This window comes from Melanaphis sacchari, unplaced genomic scaffold (genome assembly GCF_002803265.2).
Source record: "Melanaphis sacchari strain LSU unplaced genomic scaffold, SCAv2.0 Contig106_pilon_pilon, whole genome shotgun sequence".
Lineage (NCBI taxonomy): Eukaryota > Metazoa > Arthropoda > Insecta > Hemiptera > Aphididae > Melanaphis > Melanaphis sacchari.
In genome coordinates this window covers 540,214-557,185 of record NW_020270400.1, presented here as the reverse complement: position 1 = coordinate 557,185, position 16,972 = coordinate 540,214, and the positions used below count along the sequence as shown (strand labels likewise).

General features: G+C 26.4%; 3 protein-coding genes across 3 annotated transcripts; all 3 read right to left on the bottom strand.

The window, feature by feature from the left end:
- Positions 1-903: 903 nt before the first annotated feature.
- LOC112603346 (nuclear pore glycoprotein p62) lies at positions 904-4,251 on the bottom strand. The gene is made up of 6 exons (XM_025351871.1): positions 4,026-4,251; positions 1,856-2,633; positions 1,632-1,794; positions 1,397-1,572; positions 1,220-1,331; positions 904-1,139 (listed from the first exon to the last, which is right to left on the bottom strand). Exons 1-6 carry the CDS (start codon positions 4,108-4,110, stop codon positions 975-977), a joined length of 1,479 nt encoding a protein of 492 aa, XP_025207656.1. The 5' UTR covers positions 4,111-4,251; the 3' UTR covers positions 904-974.
- Positions 4,252-5,410: 1,159 nt separating this feature from the next.
- On the bottom strand, positions 5,411-9,736 carry LOC112603365 (transcription factor E2F5-like). The gene is made up of 8 exons (XM_025351892.1): positions 9,315-9,736; positions 9,038-9,147; positions 8,850-8,958; positions 7,535-7,822; positions 7,354-7,444; positions 6,513-6,587; positions 5,694-5,738; positions 5,411-5,621 (listed from the first exon to the last, which is right to left on the bottom strand). The coding sequence occupies exons 1-8, from the start codon at positions 9,501-9,503 to the stop codon at positions 5,500-5,502; spliced, it is 1,029 nt and encodes a 342-aa protein (XP_025207677.1). The 5' UTR covers positions 9,504-9,736; the 3' UTR covers positions 5,411-5,499.
- Positions 9,737-11,069: 1,333 nt separating this feature from the next.
- Positions 11,070-16,754, bottom strand: LOC112603343 (plexin-B-like). The gene is made up of 3 exons (XM_025351864.1): positions 16,568-16,754; positions 14,693-14,854; positions 11,070-13,497 (listed from the first exon to the last, which is right to left on the bottom strand). The coding sequence occupies exons 2-3, from the start codon at positions 14,771-14,773 to the stop codon at positions 11,692-11,694; spliced, it is 1,887 nt and encodes a 628-aa protein (XP_025207649.1). The 5' UTR covers positions 14,774-14,854; positions 16,568-16,754; the 3' UTR covers positions 11,070-11,691.
- Between the last annotated feature and the right edge of the window lie 218 nt (positions 16,755-16,972).

The following is a 16,972-nucleotide window of genomic DNA, read 5'->3' as shown; positions in this document are numbered from 1 at the left end:
TAAACAATGCTATCTTCTACAGTTCTACGGATATAAAATATTAAAATATAATAGTGGCCTCGGCGCGACTACTTATAAATGATAGATAAATAATTAACATATTGAGAAGCGATCAGTGGGAACTTACATAATAATTTAACAAAAAATTAACAATATCTATTAGCCATTAGAAATTGTTTATCAATATGAAATAATATGGTTATTAGTTAACCAAAATTAATGCACAGATGTATTGATAGTCAAACATTATTCATAGTCAAAGCTGTGTAACTTAAAAGTTCAAGAAAACGATAAAAATAATCAAATATTTTTTCTTTGGGTTTAAGATTGTTACAAAATTTGTCAACAGTAGATTAAATAGTTGATTAAGTATCTAAGAACATTAAGCAATGAACTCATTGTTGTTCTTTAGTAATATTTGTGAATATATTTTAATTTTTTTTCAATAAATTGTAAAAATATTAAAATTTTTTAAACAATTATTTAACTATTTCAAAAATAATTTTATAAGGTGGGTTAAGCTGCTTACTTACACAACATTATTTAGGATAATAATCATTTAGTATCTAAATACCCACTGGCCACCAATGACCAGAATGCAATATATGTTCAATAACTATTTTCATAATTTTAAAGCAAATAAATTAGATTCTTTCATTGTATATCTACATAGATTGCAGAGATGAAATTGAATGATTAACCTAAGCTTAAACACTAAATTAGCAATTATATTTTATAAAACATTAAACCACTTATAAATATTATTATATTTTTATTAATTATTTAATTCATGTTTACATTTTTTTATATTTTACATAATATTATAATAATTAACGATTACACATAATCAAGAATTAAGATAAATCATTAAAATTTCAATTAAATTCCAGGTAATAAGTGTTCATTTAAAATATCAAAAAGTACCAATTTCAACACTTTATTATAATGTGTAAATATTAATTTTGTAATATTTTTTATTTCCTAAAAGAGGACATAAAAGAATTATCATTAGCAGCTGTTAAAAAACGAGAATGTTCTTCATTCACTTCGGAAACCATGGAACTTAGATTTTCTGCATTATGCTCAATGTACTGTAATGCTGTCATATGGCAGTTTAATATTCGACAAATAGTATCCAGCTGAAACAATAATTAAATCAATTGTTATAAAAATATACTTGAAATGTAAATGTTTTAATTATATTTTAAATTATACTTACATCATCATCAGAATCTTTCTTTGAATTGGCTTTATTTAAATTATTTACTATTTCTTTAATATCTCCTGACATTTGTTTTACTTGGTTATCGATTTCTTGAGCAGCTTTATATCTATACAAAATATTATTAGATTAAAAATAAATAAAATAAAATACCAATAGTTTTAAATAACATACATTGGTTCTCTTTCGTTGTTCAAGCTACTTAATACTTCAGCAGATTGTAATTCTTGTTCCAGTGGAACTAAACAATCTTCAAGTTCTTTTTGTTGGGATAACAAGAAGTCTAGTTCATTTTCAATATCTACTTGTTCTTTTTCTTTTTGCTCCAGAATATCGTACAGTTTTACCAACTAGAAATTATTTTTTGTGATCAATTAATATTTGTAATTAAATAATTCATACAAATTACTTTAGTAGATTGGTTTGTTAACATATTATCCCAAACAGTTATTTCATTTGCTTGGTTAAGAAATTGTTTTTCTTGATTTTCTAAACTGACAGTCCAGTTGTTAATTAAATCAATAAGCTGTTGGAAATTAGTCGGTTGAACTGTACTGGATTGGCTATCTGATCTGTAACAGAAATAAATTATGTTATTATCGGCGTAAATTAAATATTGAATTTTACACATACTGAGATGTAGCAGGTGGAGCTTGTGTAGTAATTGCTGCAGTAGTTTGTATTGAACTAGCTTGGGCTGTGGTTGTTGCAGAAGAACTTAATGAAAATCCAGTAGTGCTTGCTGTGCCTAATGAAAAACTAGTAGAAACTGCTGGAGTTGTACCTAAAGAGAAACCTGTTGATGCTTTAGTTGTAGCTAACGAGAAACCAGTAGATGCTTGAGTTGTGGCCAATGAGAAACCAGTAGATGCTTGAGTAGTACCAGCTAATGAGAAACCGGTAGAAACTGCTGGAGTTGTACCCAAAGAAAAACCACCAGTAGATGCTGGAGTAGCGCCCAATGAGAAACCAGTAGTTGCTGGAGTAGTGCCCAATGAGAAACCAGTAGATGCCGAAGTTGTGGTCAATGGTAAAGCAGTGGATGCTTGAGTTGTGGCTAATGAGAAACCAGTAGATGCTTGAGTAGTACCAGCTAATGAGAAACCAGTTGAAACAGTTGAAGTCGCGCCCAAAGAAAAACCAGTTGATGTTTGAGTTGTGCCCAACGAGAAAGCATTAGATGCTTGAGTTGTACCTAAAGAGAATCCAGTAGATGCTGGAGTTGTGCCTAGTGAGAAACCAGTAGCTGGTTGGTTTGTAGCACCCAATGAGAAACCAGTTGATGCTTGTGTAGTACCACCTAATGAAAATCCAGTTGATGCTTGTGTAGTACCACCCAATGAGAAACCAGTAGAGGCTGGTTGGGTATTATTTCCTAAGGAGAAACCAGCTGAAGGTTGAGTTGAACCCCCCTAAACAATAAAATGATTAGGTAAGTTGTGATCATTAAAAAATGTATAAATGCTTGAAATATAATATTAATATTAATAACTGAAGTTTTCACATAATCATAAACTCAATAATTGCTCAAGTATTATCATTTATCAAAAACCTATTATTCTTAGTACACAAAGTCAAAAACTACTAGTTAGAGATTTTGATTTAGATACATTAAATTTAAAAAAAAGATGATTTTTATTTGATAAAAAAGCTAGTATCCCCCACAAGACATTCTAACAATGGTACAAACAAAAATTAACAATTTAATATATAGTTCTCAAATATACTTGAAAATTCAAAAAATTAGGATTTAAATAAATTCTATTGGCACCAACGTATAGTACACCTGTAATAAAAAAACCGGTTCTAACCCGATACTTGAATTTTAGCATACAGTTTTGAGCAGAGCTTTAAATTTACAACAGATCACTAAATATCAGTAATTCATAAACTATTTTAGCAATATACACTTTTATAAAAACATAATAATTAATGTACAATAATAAAAAAATAGAGAGTAATACTCAGTTGTATATGGATAAAAAAAAAAAAAAAAAAGAGAGTAAATTATTTAAAGTTGTTAAATAAAATTGAAAATAAGGTATGTTTAAGTATTTCTAATTCAAATTCTGGTTGATGGATTAAAAATGAATACATATTTTAATTATATACAAAATTGCTTTTAGACAATTATCCATTTTTAAATGTGTTATTGTTAAATCGGTATTCGGTCAATTGTCACCCAAAGAATAAGAAATTAGCCATTCATTAGTAAGACTTTTAAAAATTAAATTTAATGTAAATATATTAAAAATTTATTTTTAATAAGCAATCGACATTAATATTATGCTATTACAAAATATACTGAAAAGTAAATAAATATGTATATTATATAAAATATTACTATTTAAAAAAAAAACCATATAGGTTATCTGACCATTATCCCTTTTATTATTCATATTATTTTTCCTCCATTCTACTCAAAACAAGCTTTGTTACAACCTCTTATGGATTATGATTTTGCTCAATTGATTTTTTTAATTGTTGACTATCATCAGTTGTTAATAAAAACCTTTTGCATCCACTTTTTAATGTTCAAAATATCCATCTTTTACTATTTTCACTGGTTTTGAAATACATTTTTTTATTTCCTTTATGACTTAAAAGTCATACATTTTGGCACATAATGAAAATAATCAACACGACAAACATAAATTAAATCATATATAATTATTTAGAGAGAAGTTATAATAAGTTCGTGTTATAAAATCTGAAGCACCTTGCTAAGTTCGCAATCACGAACTTCACGTGTGGCCATTGTATTTAATTAATAATTAACTATTTTAATATTTTATCAACTTACACGATGTATTGGTAGGAGAAGTCATTGAAAACATTGAAGGAGCAGTGGTTTTGGGTGTTCCGAAATTGAAACTCATGTTGGACATAGATAAATATTTTTTAGTTATAAGTTTTTTGTTCTTCTAACATTCATCAAACGCCAGTAAATGTAAAAATACTAAATGGACAAGTAATAAATGGTATATTATACTAACGAGTAACAACTAACCAAGCCGCAACTTCACAAGCCCGCGAATAGAGATAGCAGCAGTAGTTGTTATAGTACTGTCTGATAGTATGTATATCATGGTTGTAAACAGTGGTCGAGCTTGGTTGTGGTTGATGGTAGTATGGTATCAAAGTCGTTATGAAAACTCGGATTATGTTTACCACGGTCTTAGAAGATATCTATTGTGCTATTGGATACCATTTATAACCATTTCTGTGGTTTTAACAATGTACCATAGCTACTGATAATTATTGTTAATAATAACAAATAACAATTTATAAATTAATAATTATAATACTTTAATTAACTTTTAAGTATGTCGTAATGTCGTATGTCGTATTTTACTATTTTAATAATTTTTCACGCGTCTGTGAGCAGTGAACTCATTGCACATAATATAGTAAATACTAAATAATATTAGTTATTTTATATTAATTGTATTTATGTATTTAATGTGTATGTCTACGATAATAGCACATAAGTCTAAAAATATAGAATACATGACATTTCATCTAGGTACCTATTCTATGTTTATAGTTTAAAGTGTTTGCAGTAAAAAAACTTGAAAATCACGAAACTAAAATCCCCAATTGTGAAGTTAAATTCTTTCTATAATAGGAATTGGGGGATAACCATTTTTTCAATTCCTATAGGTATTTCAGATAATATTTTCATTACTATTTATTTTATATAATAGTATTTTGCATAGACTATGGCTGCAGGGTATATTATAAAGATCATATCAAGTGTTATTTAATTTATAATATTGAAATTTATTATCATATACATTTTTGAATTTTTCAAAATCTTTATTATTTGTGCACCATAGCAGATAACAGCCATAGTGCCGTGTTTACCATAGACTATTGTAGTGTATTATAAATAAATCATAATAGACAGATATTACTTTCTTAGTAGCTACCCATATAATCTAAAAAAATTTGAGAAAAACTTACTATATATACCTTGACAGAAACTAATAAATAAGTTTAATGTTGAATAGGTAATGGATAGTACTATAAGCTTAAATTATTATTTTTAAATAATTTTCATTTTTTTTTTTTCATGAATTTCATATTAATCTGAAGCTTTAAATATAATTATGATTAATTAATCACATTAAACATGGAAAGTAATGATTTAAATAAAAGAAGCAAATTAATTAAAAATACAATATCTTGGTAATTTATTAACATGGTATATTAATTAAAACATTCAAGTGATGTAATCAATATTTTTTAAACATTTGTTAAATAGGTTTTAACTCTTATAATTTGGGTTTAATATCAAAAGCTTCAAATGCGCCTTCTGAAGGGTCAATTAAACATGGAAAAGTATTTACCGATGGAGGTGGGCTCAACCTGAAGATTGGATCATAACGTGGAGGAACTAAAATAAATTAAAAAAATGCATATAAATAAATGATATAATTTGTTAATAAAATATTACTTGATATCATACCTCTAGCATAAGATTTAGTTCCACTATCTTCTAGTGTATCACAATCTACAAAATAAAAAATATACAACAAAAAATATTTGAAATGTTTAAAACATTAAATAAAAATATTTATTTTCCCCATTATTTTTTTTCAAATTTATATACGCCTATGTACAATAAGTAGTTCTGAAGCCATGAATTAACATTAGCAGAATTAAAGATGAAAATCTTTCCGGCATAATTCTAGTATAAATATTAATAAATTTTTTATAATTTAATATTATTTTTGAGTTAATGATAACAAAAGAATCATATTTTGTAATTTAAATAATGAAAATGCATTTATAATAATATTATGTATGTTTTTTGGGTTTTATTAACTTTCTTGTGTTTAAATAAAATGTATAGCTTAAAATTAAAATTATATATATTCATTATTAAATGTTATATTATTTATATTTAAATAAATACTGTATTGTAATGATGGGTTAATCATAATATTTTTATCAGTTGTATAATTATAGAAACTGTTTATATATTACATTTTATTAATCAAGTAGATGATTATACATAATAGATATTTAGAAAAACTACAGAAATGTAATACATTTTATTAAATAATTACAAGAGAAAGTTTTTTTATTTTAAAATAATATTTATCAAAAAATTAAAGAATAAAACAGTAAATACTTATGATAAGAACTTAATTTTTATGCATAAATAAGTTACAAGAATTAAATAAAATAAAATATTCACACAAAAAAAAAAAAGTGTAAAATATGCATAAAGAAACTATAATATGCAAATACGTAATCATAAGATAATATGGGGATTACTTACTTATATTTTTTTCCACTTGTTTACCTTCTTTATTCAGTATAATAATTTCTTCCATATCATCAGATTCTTCATTATCTAAAAATAATATTAAAATTTTTAAATTTAATACATATTAAACCTCAGATTTAATTAAGTATAATTAAATCAGCTTATTTTAAACACTACTTAGCAGAGCTAAAACTTATAATGAAATATATTTATTTTTTTAATGTAAAATTATCTATTGATTTTAATTGTATTGAGGAATCAGCAACTGAATAGATTGACCAAAATATTTTGATAATAGTATACGTTTCCTGATGCAAAATAAGTTTTTTATTAATAATAGAAAAAAAAAGTGGTTTTGCTATAGTTTGAAGCAAAGGTGGTTTAAATATATACATTTTAGTATAGTACACAATGGGTATGTTAGTGGGCAGATGATTTGTTAAACATTTGTTAACTACAGTATAAAATCTTAATTTTTAATAAAGTAATCAATGATGATGGTAGTTAAAATTTAATCAATATTAAATTAACAACTATTTTAATGATAAATTACACCAAAGAGTGGGTATTTAAACTCTATTTAAGTTAGGAAACACAGTCAATAGCTGAATAGTGTGCTGACAGGCATATAAATAATTGATTTGGTAGGGATGACAAACATGTGTTAACTGACCATCATTGTCAAAAACTGATTACTGTTGATCATGTTTCTTAACTTGAACAGAGCATAATATGTGTCAATAGCTTGCACAACTTAATTTAATACTTTCAAAGTGCTTTTTGTGATTTTAAGAAAGAAAATAAAAATTCTCTTAAAGATAAATTAAAAATATTTTTCAACAATAATACTTACTGTGTATAATACTAGTTTTTACATCATCAGAATAATTAGTGCGAGGTATTTTTCTTAATTTACTATAAGTTTCTGGAAAACATCTCTTATTCTAAACATAAAATTATTAATATAATTGAATTTGTGTAAGTATAATTTTTTTATTTATCTTCTATGTAACTAATAACTATAATAAAAGTACCTCAAGTTTACCAAATGCTTTGAATGAAATAAGATTTATATTAACTGGCACAGTTTTAGAATTAAAATGTATCCTAAAGGGCATACTGTTATCATATGGTTTAATACTATAGTTTCGATTAAATTTGGTTCTTGGTATGGAAATGCTAGCTCCTCTAAGTGCTTCCATAGGTTGCACAGTAAACACTGATCGTTTTTCTTGTTTGTTGGAGATTTCACTACTCAATAAATACATGTAACGAGCGAAAGATTTTTCTTCTTTAAGTACTTTAAAATCACGACTAAGAATCTGAAATAAAAATCATTATGCATATTATATATTAGTATAATTTTATATTTATAAGTAGCATTTATTCAAATAGATATTTTTTTTATATTAATTTAGTATTATTTAGTTGTAGTTACATTATTTACATGATGTATATAATAATATTATAATAAGTATTAAGTATCTAATTGAATGTGCATTCAATAAAATAAAAGGAGGGATTAACATAGAATACAGAAATCAAGTGTGTAATTAAATACATTCAATTTACTCTTTTAGAACTAATGAAACCTTAAGTTTTGATTTTAAATGATTATCATGACTTATAAATTTAATTATAATTATGCCCTGTTAAGAATAGTCTGTTAACTTTAATGATCTGAATAAATATACATAATAATCTTATCTTGTATGAATTGAATCACTCAAAAATATGACAAATAAAAAGGTTTAAGGTGTAATCATTCTAAGATTAAACTTTTAAGTTGTAAACTTATATTAATATAAAATATGATTAATGGTACTATAATTTTTTAATAGTCATTAAATGGGAAATCGATAAATTCTTAATGTTTACAACCTAGCTTACTCTTTTCACAAGTTTTTATAAGATAGTTCTTATCTGGACTACTTCTAATCCTTATCTACCTATTTATTAAGGTGCAACAATTTGAAAATTGTTAGCTGTTAAATTTATGTATACAATTTTAAAAATTATCCAAAATTGAAATAAAAAAACTTAATAATAAGTTAGCAGAAACGTTATACATTTTTCATTGAATACTCGATAAAAAATATTAAATACTAGGTTTATTATTTTCTATAGAAATATTTAAAAAAAAATTATTGTTAGGTAGAAATTAATGTTGACAAATATGAGATAAAATTTATGAATACTATAAGTTTTTATTTAGGTACCTAAATAATTATGATATTGTATCAACTCATACTTTAAAAAGTTAAATAAAATATACAAGAATATCATATTAAATCAAATAATTGAACTGTAATAAAAATTTTATAATAAAATATGATACAAATAATTCACCTCTAATTGCTTATCTAAAATATCTTCTTGCCACTTTAAAGTTTGTATTTCTTCTTGAAGTTTTGTTCTCATTCCAGCAGTCTTATCATCTTCAGTTGTTTCAACTCCCCTATAAATAAATATTTATTTTAAAATGTTTAAATAATAGTTAAATTTTAACCAAATTCTGAATAATATAGAGTATTTACCTCCATCTAACTTGATTTTTGGTTTTTTTTTCTATTAAACCAATACCTTCTAATACATTTGTAATATCATAAATTCTTCTTTTTTGTTTAACAGCAAGCATTGCAGTAGCCTAAAAGATGCACATAATTAATTGTAACATTTAAAATTGGTAATTTATTATTAAATTGTGCATATTTTTCAAGAAAAATTAGATTTGAAAAAAATGTATTTCTTAATTTAATCATTCTTTGTTTTATATTTTAGAGTAAATAGGGCAAATAACAATAAATTAATTACTTTGTTTAAATGCATAACTCCATCCGGAGAGTTTCGAAGAAGATCAGCAAACTTAGTGGCCAAGTTGCCCAACGATTTTTCTTGCCTACCTTTACCTAAAAGCATATCTTCAACGGACATTAATTTTGACAATGACGGACTTTCATCATCACTGCTCTCCACAAGATCCATAATGTTTTGATCGTCCATATTCACTTGAATTCAAAACGAATAAATACTTGAAATAACATTTATATATACTATAATTACTGAACAGTCACTATATAGGCCATGTTTAAATTTTAATAATATCGAATGCAACAACGACATAGGAAATTATAGATATAAGAAATCATATTATTTATATTATTGACGATTGTTATTGTCGATATTTAACACTTTATTGTCGAAGTGATATGCTCCGTGACAAAGCAGCACTAAATATTTAGTCTACACTTCTATAGATAAGAAATAAACGCTTTTATCATTATTGTTGTATTAAGTTTTACTGATAAAATGCAGTGGGGGTGATTTATTAGAAAATACATTACCTACTAATTCCAAATAATCCCAAAAATATCAAAACAAAGAAAATATGTTTCTTAAATTTTATTATTTTAATAACTATTTATTACTTTAATGTGTGACAATTACTTAGACTTTTTAATTTTTTTATTTTCTCTAAACTTTATCATCTACGTTAATAATTGTACATACAGACTACAGTTATCGAGAAAATAATTATTTTAGATTTGAAGTAGGTAGGTAGTAGGTACCTTAAAATGGCGATTCAACCAAATATGTTCACCCCATTTATTCCTTTAATAATCAATTTTTTCAAAATCTGATTTTTAGAATTTGTATGTATATTTTGAGAGTGTATTTTCAAATATTTGGATTTTTATCCTATTTAACAGTTTCTTTAGTAACTAACTCGTATTTTTTAAATTATTTTTAGTACTTACCTACGTATTCATGTATAGAAAATAAAAAGTATGTATATCAATAATTTTTACCTAGTACCCGACGTGGTGACGTATTTCTTCAAAATTTTTAATACATAATTTCTTTTTAAATCGTCCTTATGGATTTCTCTTGTCTGTCGGAACCTACTGCATTTCGTCCGCGGACTGCTGTAGTGGTAGAATAAAGAACAAGTTTTTTACATCTCTAATGTGTATTGTGTTAGTAAAATTCTGTCGATAATTCTTGAGCTGGTTCCAACCTGTCGCTCTTAAGCGTAGTTGTTGGTTTCTAGAACCGTTTTCATCCTATTGCTTTGGAATACGAATGTGAGCCTGGTTAGACGACTATCCACCCTACTTATACGACGCAGATAGTTCTGAAAGTAAGAGACATACATGTCTATGAGTCTTTTGTTGTGGACATCAAATTTGATGCAATCGAATGATGGTCTCTTTTTGCTCATTTTCATGGGCGCCCATAGATAAAATTTTAGAGAGGGGAAAAATAAAATAATTCTAAATTGTAAAATAATAAAGATTTAATGTTATTTTCACATATAAATGTAAATATGCTGTTATGCTAAGTATAATTATTAATAAAATAATAATTGATATTTGTATTGTTATATATTTCAATATATGTATAGTTAGTTAAAATAGATTTTAATAAGTACCTATATAAAAATTATTTTTATTTTATGTACTTACCTACCTGGCTATCTATGATGTTAATATACGATAAAAATCTGTACTAAAACATATAGTGTATTTTTAAAGTTATTTCATACCTATCTTAACAGTGATTTAAAAAAACAATTTGTCATCGTAATTAGATAATATCAAGGTAATGTTTATTGAATTACAAGTTCATATAATTTTTTTTCCAGGAGGGAAAAATCCCTTGTCTTGCACCCTCCAAATAGGCATCTATGTTAATTGAGCTTAATTATAGAGTGAGAAGGTAAATGAGTATTGGAAATCTTATTTAAATCTATTCTTGATTCCTTCTCTTTAAGCCAAGTAGATAAGCAAATAGCATACATGTTGGTAAGACTTAAACAATAATTATTCAAGTAAAATAAATTATAAGATTTTTTTTTCTATTGAGGTAATATTAACACTGGTTATGAGGAATCTGTATTAGTTATATATTTTAAGCTTTTAACAAAGTATTAAAATTTGATATTATTAAAGTAGGTATATAAAAAATATTTAAATGAGGTGATAAAAGGGTTATAGATCTATCCTAAAAATTGTATTTGGCTAGTCTCGTTACATGACAACTGCAATAAGTATTCAATTATAGAGTATGGTATTTGGAACTGTTAGGTACTAGAAAATAAACAGTCAAAGATTTTCATTTTTTTCGTATAATTTTACATATCGTGTTGAAAAAGCTCGATTTTTAGCGTAAGCGATGTAAACTTTCAGCATTACATGGCAGTGTTTTTATATAGATTCTGTGATCCTGTGAAAGCCACCGGTGGGTTACGAATATTTTTCGTCACGTTATAACGATGGTTCGTTTTTAGGCAATAAACTAAGACAAAGACAAATATCAACCCTGTGGAAATGGCGATGATCCCGCTGAGCCAGCTGGGAAGTTTGTAAGGATACACAGGAGCACGAGGCGATGCTTTTCTAATTACTGTGTACAGCAACGAATTGCCGAATGTGACGGAGATCTCTTGTGACGCAGCAATAGCCATGGTAAGCTGGCATATTAAACTGTGTCGCGTGGCAGAGACGATCTCGCAACGAGCAGACGGTGAATCCACGGATCGTATCACGATGTCTTCGGGTTGGACGTACTGCAAATGGAGGCCATGAACAACTACTGAGCTGTTTCCGTCTATTTCGAAGTCCACCAGATACGGATCTGGGTGCACGTGGTATTTGAGCAGTGGATTACGAACATCGACGAGTAGCGAATCATTCATGGATGAGTCGTTCTTTTTAAATGTGATATCCAGCCCAAAGTTCAATAGCTGTCCCACAACCGACGCGTTCCCAATCCCGTTCACACTAGGTGATCGACAAACCATGTACGTATCGTTAGTCGGAGTATCGCAATAACTTTTTGCGTATTGTCTGACACCGTTGGACAGGTCGACGTACAGTAGAGCGGAGGATACAACGCAAGGTTCAACGAAATGATCGCCACGGATCCACACGGAGGTACCACCAGACTCTACGCCTCCAAGTTGTTGATCACCGTCCAGTATGGGACTGGGCGTGCCACAGGTAGAGCTAACGTAAAACTGGAATATCTGTGACGACTCGATTTTCAACACGCCTCCGGTCAACGACGAGTACTCGACCACGATCGGGCCGTATGATGTTTCGTTCGATTGTGACGTGGTGCAAGTTATAGTCTCGGGTCCAGATGTCCTGGGGTTCGAGCAAACCGTTCCTGCCACTGTCACAGTTATATTTCGATTTTCTGCGAATATCCTGTGGTTTCTAATAATGATTGTTACGATCGTGCCGCCAGTTTTTGGCGCAGTCAGCGGATCGACCGCCGTCACATTTATTTCGGCACAATCATTCTTCACATACGCAGTTTTCGTGTTAAATTCGTAGTTCTTCAAGTATTGTTCTTTCTGAATCTTGCAGGTGTTGTTAAACGAACACCATCTCAAGTAGTTTGAATATCCATCATTATTCCATGCACAAGTTGCACAGGATATTTTGTGCTTCTCGTCGGTGGAACATACTTCCTGTTTATAAAATGTAATATAGTGATCGGCGACGTTGTCAAACCGTAGCATGACGTCATTGAACTTAATAAAAGTAAAATAAGTGTACGACGATGAATGGACATCCGTGAAATATGTTCTGTTTAAGTGAAATGGACATGATGATATTATTATTTCGTTGTTTGACTTGATTATATTAATTTTTTTACATTTTTTTTGTCCAACATAAAATGTACAATTATTATTGAGATAATTTGAAAAACCTATCGAATCATTAGATAACTTAACAATTAAGTTAAACACAATTTGCAAATTATTATATTTAAATTCTTTAGTTACTGAAAACTTTGGACATTCATCTATTCGAGAAGCTTTTAAACTTGAAGAGTTGAATTGATTCTCGTTTTCACAAGTTTGTTGCTCTAAAGACCATACACACATAGGTTTAATTGCACATTTGGAGCACGTCATTGAATCTGAACAATCGATTTTATTTAGCTTAGTTTCAAGTGTACTGCTACTCAAAGGAAATATCAAAATCTAAAAAAAGCAAAAATATTTATTATTTTGGATTTACATTTTAAGTACATAATTTAATTATTTTACTGTGATATTTCGGTTATAATTTTAAAGAGATCAATAGAAATATTAAACTTCATACTATTAAATACATATGCAAGTACATAACCCATAGTTATTTTATTTATACAATTTTTAAATCGCTATAATTATTTATTTCATTACTTATGCCTTATATATCTACCTAAGTAAATTTAATTTTAAAATAATGCTATTGTATATTTTTAATATTTCTATTAGAATTTTTTTATTGAATATTTATTAATATAAACAGGAAATGTATAGATAGCATTAATAGAATTTTATTTTAAATACTGAGCGTAGCGATTAATGTATTGAATTTACAATGTGGGTTTTTTTTTGTGTATTTTGTGTATATCTACCATGGTGAGTAGTCAATTAAATGTTTCGGTATTCATTTTTAGATAGAACATTGGAACTAGTTTGTACTTTGAGATAGTTAAAATTAAAATTGCCAAGTACTTTTAAATACAATCGAAAAAAAAAAAATAGGAAAAACGGGAATTTTATTGAAAATCCAATTTTTGATGAAATCTTGTTTTTTTAGTGTACCTTAAAAACGCTTAAAAATGAATTACCATAATTATTCCATATTTTTACCTAATGTTTGTATGATTATTTTATATTTATAATAAAATTTTCAAAATATTTCGATTCTTTTTGTGCTATTTATAGAATTTAAAAATCCCTAAATTTTTTTTTAAGAGTTGTTAAAAAAATTACCAAAGTTGATATGCTTTAATATTTAATACAATTTTCTTTATAAATTGTTCGTATGTTACTTCAAAAATAAAAAAAAAATACACAATTACAATATTTTTTATAAGTGTTTTAATTTAGAATTTCAATAAAATTTGTTAAATATCGAAGATTTTAAAATTATTTTATAGTTAGAAATTCACACACTTTTTTTTTGTTTATTTAAGATTTGAAAAATGATTATAAGATATTTTATAAGTTTTTCGATTAAAAAAAATTTCTACCGAGCTTCATTTTTATGAGTGTTTTTATTTGAAATGTCTAAAATATTGCATATTCACCCGTAAAATGACTACATAAATAGGAATCATATTTTCCAATTATTTTTGATATTTTACTGTAAATTAAAATCTGCATTTAGTATTTGTTTACTTACCATAATATATATAAGTAGATTATTCATATAATGTTGATTTAAATAGTTTTTATTTTCGTTTAACTTTTTGCGATCAGCCATTACGTGTTTAAAATTTTTAAGTTATTGTTCATCGATAAGTAATCATTTTAAAATAGAATCATTCTTGATTTCTTCTTCGAACTATAAAAAATAAATATTTTAATATAAATACAGTAATAAATAAAATTAGTAATAAATGATTGCGTACGTTCATCTCTTTTAGTAACACGAATGCATAAGTTTGTTCAATTACATACAATTTTTTTACCCGACCCTTAAAAACTTTACGGTTGTGTACAAAAATGAGCGCAACGTTACTAAAATATGTTATTTAAAGTATTCAGTATAAATAACTATAGTAATATATTTTTCTAACAAATATGGTAAATTTATAGTTAAGATATTAAGTAAAAAATGTGTGTTTCTATTAATTGTATTCGTATCAAGTTTAAGCTATAAAAAAAAAAAAAAAAATTAATAATAATTAAACGGCGTCAATAAAATACAAGTTACATTATATGAATAACGTATCGATATTGCCTTAATGAAAAAGACTCATTTTACCAAATAGTCAAATATTTTTATCCTAAGCTATACCTACTTTAAATTCAAATTTAATCATCCAGATAACATGTATTTTCATCATAATTAAATCTGTTTTGTCCTTTTCTTCATTACCAAACTTTTCTCAGGACTATATATCTTTAATCTTGTGTCGTATTTATTAAGTTAAATAATATACCTATCATCATTGTTGCAATTTATTACTGCTCTCCGAGACACAACATCTCTTTTCTTAAATTTATCGACTATTTGTCATCAATTAATTCGAATGTCATAATCGGTGAAGACATTAATGTGAAACACCAAGCCCGGGGCTGCTGTTCTGGTAATCTACGTGGTAATGTTATCTACAGTGACACAGTGTTGTCAATACCAAAAAATAACCCCAGGCATCGTTTGAAGAGGAACTATTACCGTATCTTGTCAAGGAACTAACTAAGGAAAAAAATATACCTATATATTGTATAATTTACGAATATAGATAGATAACTAAACAACTGTCAAGTGTTATTATTTAGTGGCTTCTTATATAAAATATGCATTCAATTTTTTTTATATCATCACATAAACTTATTGTGTTAAATAGTACATACTATATACCTATATATATTAATAAAAAATAATTAAAATTATTGAATTATTGAAATAAAACTAATAGTATAGTCAATTGAAATATATATCTATATTCATACATACAAAATACAATAAATATACAAATTATAAATTATAATCTATTGTTATTGATATCCAGTCCCCAAAAAGTTTGGCATTGTGAATAATAGTTACAGTAACGCTTATGAAACTTTATCAAAGAAAAGTAATATTTTATAAATGTTCACGATTGTGAACAACGGCTCTATGTTGTACTAAGTTTGGGTAAGTAGAGGTACGCAATCATAATTGTGAAAAACAGTTATACGCAATCGTAACACACCCAGTAAAACAATATAAAACAATTCATAAATAGATTATAGAGTTCTGAACACAATATAATGCTAAAGCATTTTTGTGGAGATTATGTGTTTCCATTTCCATAATATTTCAAATTGAATGCCTAATAAGTTGTTGTATTTAATAACTATATCTTAAACAATTTGAAATATTATATTTTTTTTTAAATATTCGAGTGAAATATATTTTTTCCATTTAATTTTAACTAAAACAATTTTTTCAATTTTAAATGGCATGAAACATTTTTTTAAATACAAATATCTTGCATTAAATTCAACGAAAAACAAGATTTTATTACTTATTATAACAAATAATTAATCTAATAATTCACATAATTACCAATATTATGTCAGAGGACTGTTGAATCCTCGCAAATTCAGGAAAGATGATTTATACAAGTTGTCGAATTACTTAAAAAAAATTAAAAAAAATAATGTTTACAATTTTAGAACTGCGGAGATGAAATCGTATATTGTGGTAAAAAATATTATTTTTATTATTACATCAAGGCACGTTATGATATATGGTCAACGGTTGCCATAATAGTGTTCATTAAATTAAAATGTAATAGTTATAATAAACTGTAATCATTTTATTATTAAAGCTAAAATAATTATCAAATGCCTTTCTTTCTAAAATAGGCCATTGATAATAAATTTATATTTTATACCCACGTAAATATTAATAATCAGTTACAAATTAGCATAAATACATTTTAAAATTTATATTATATGACATATTACA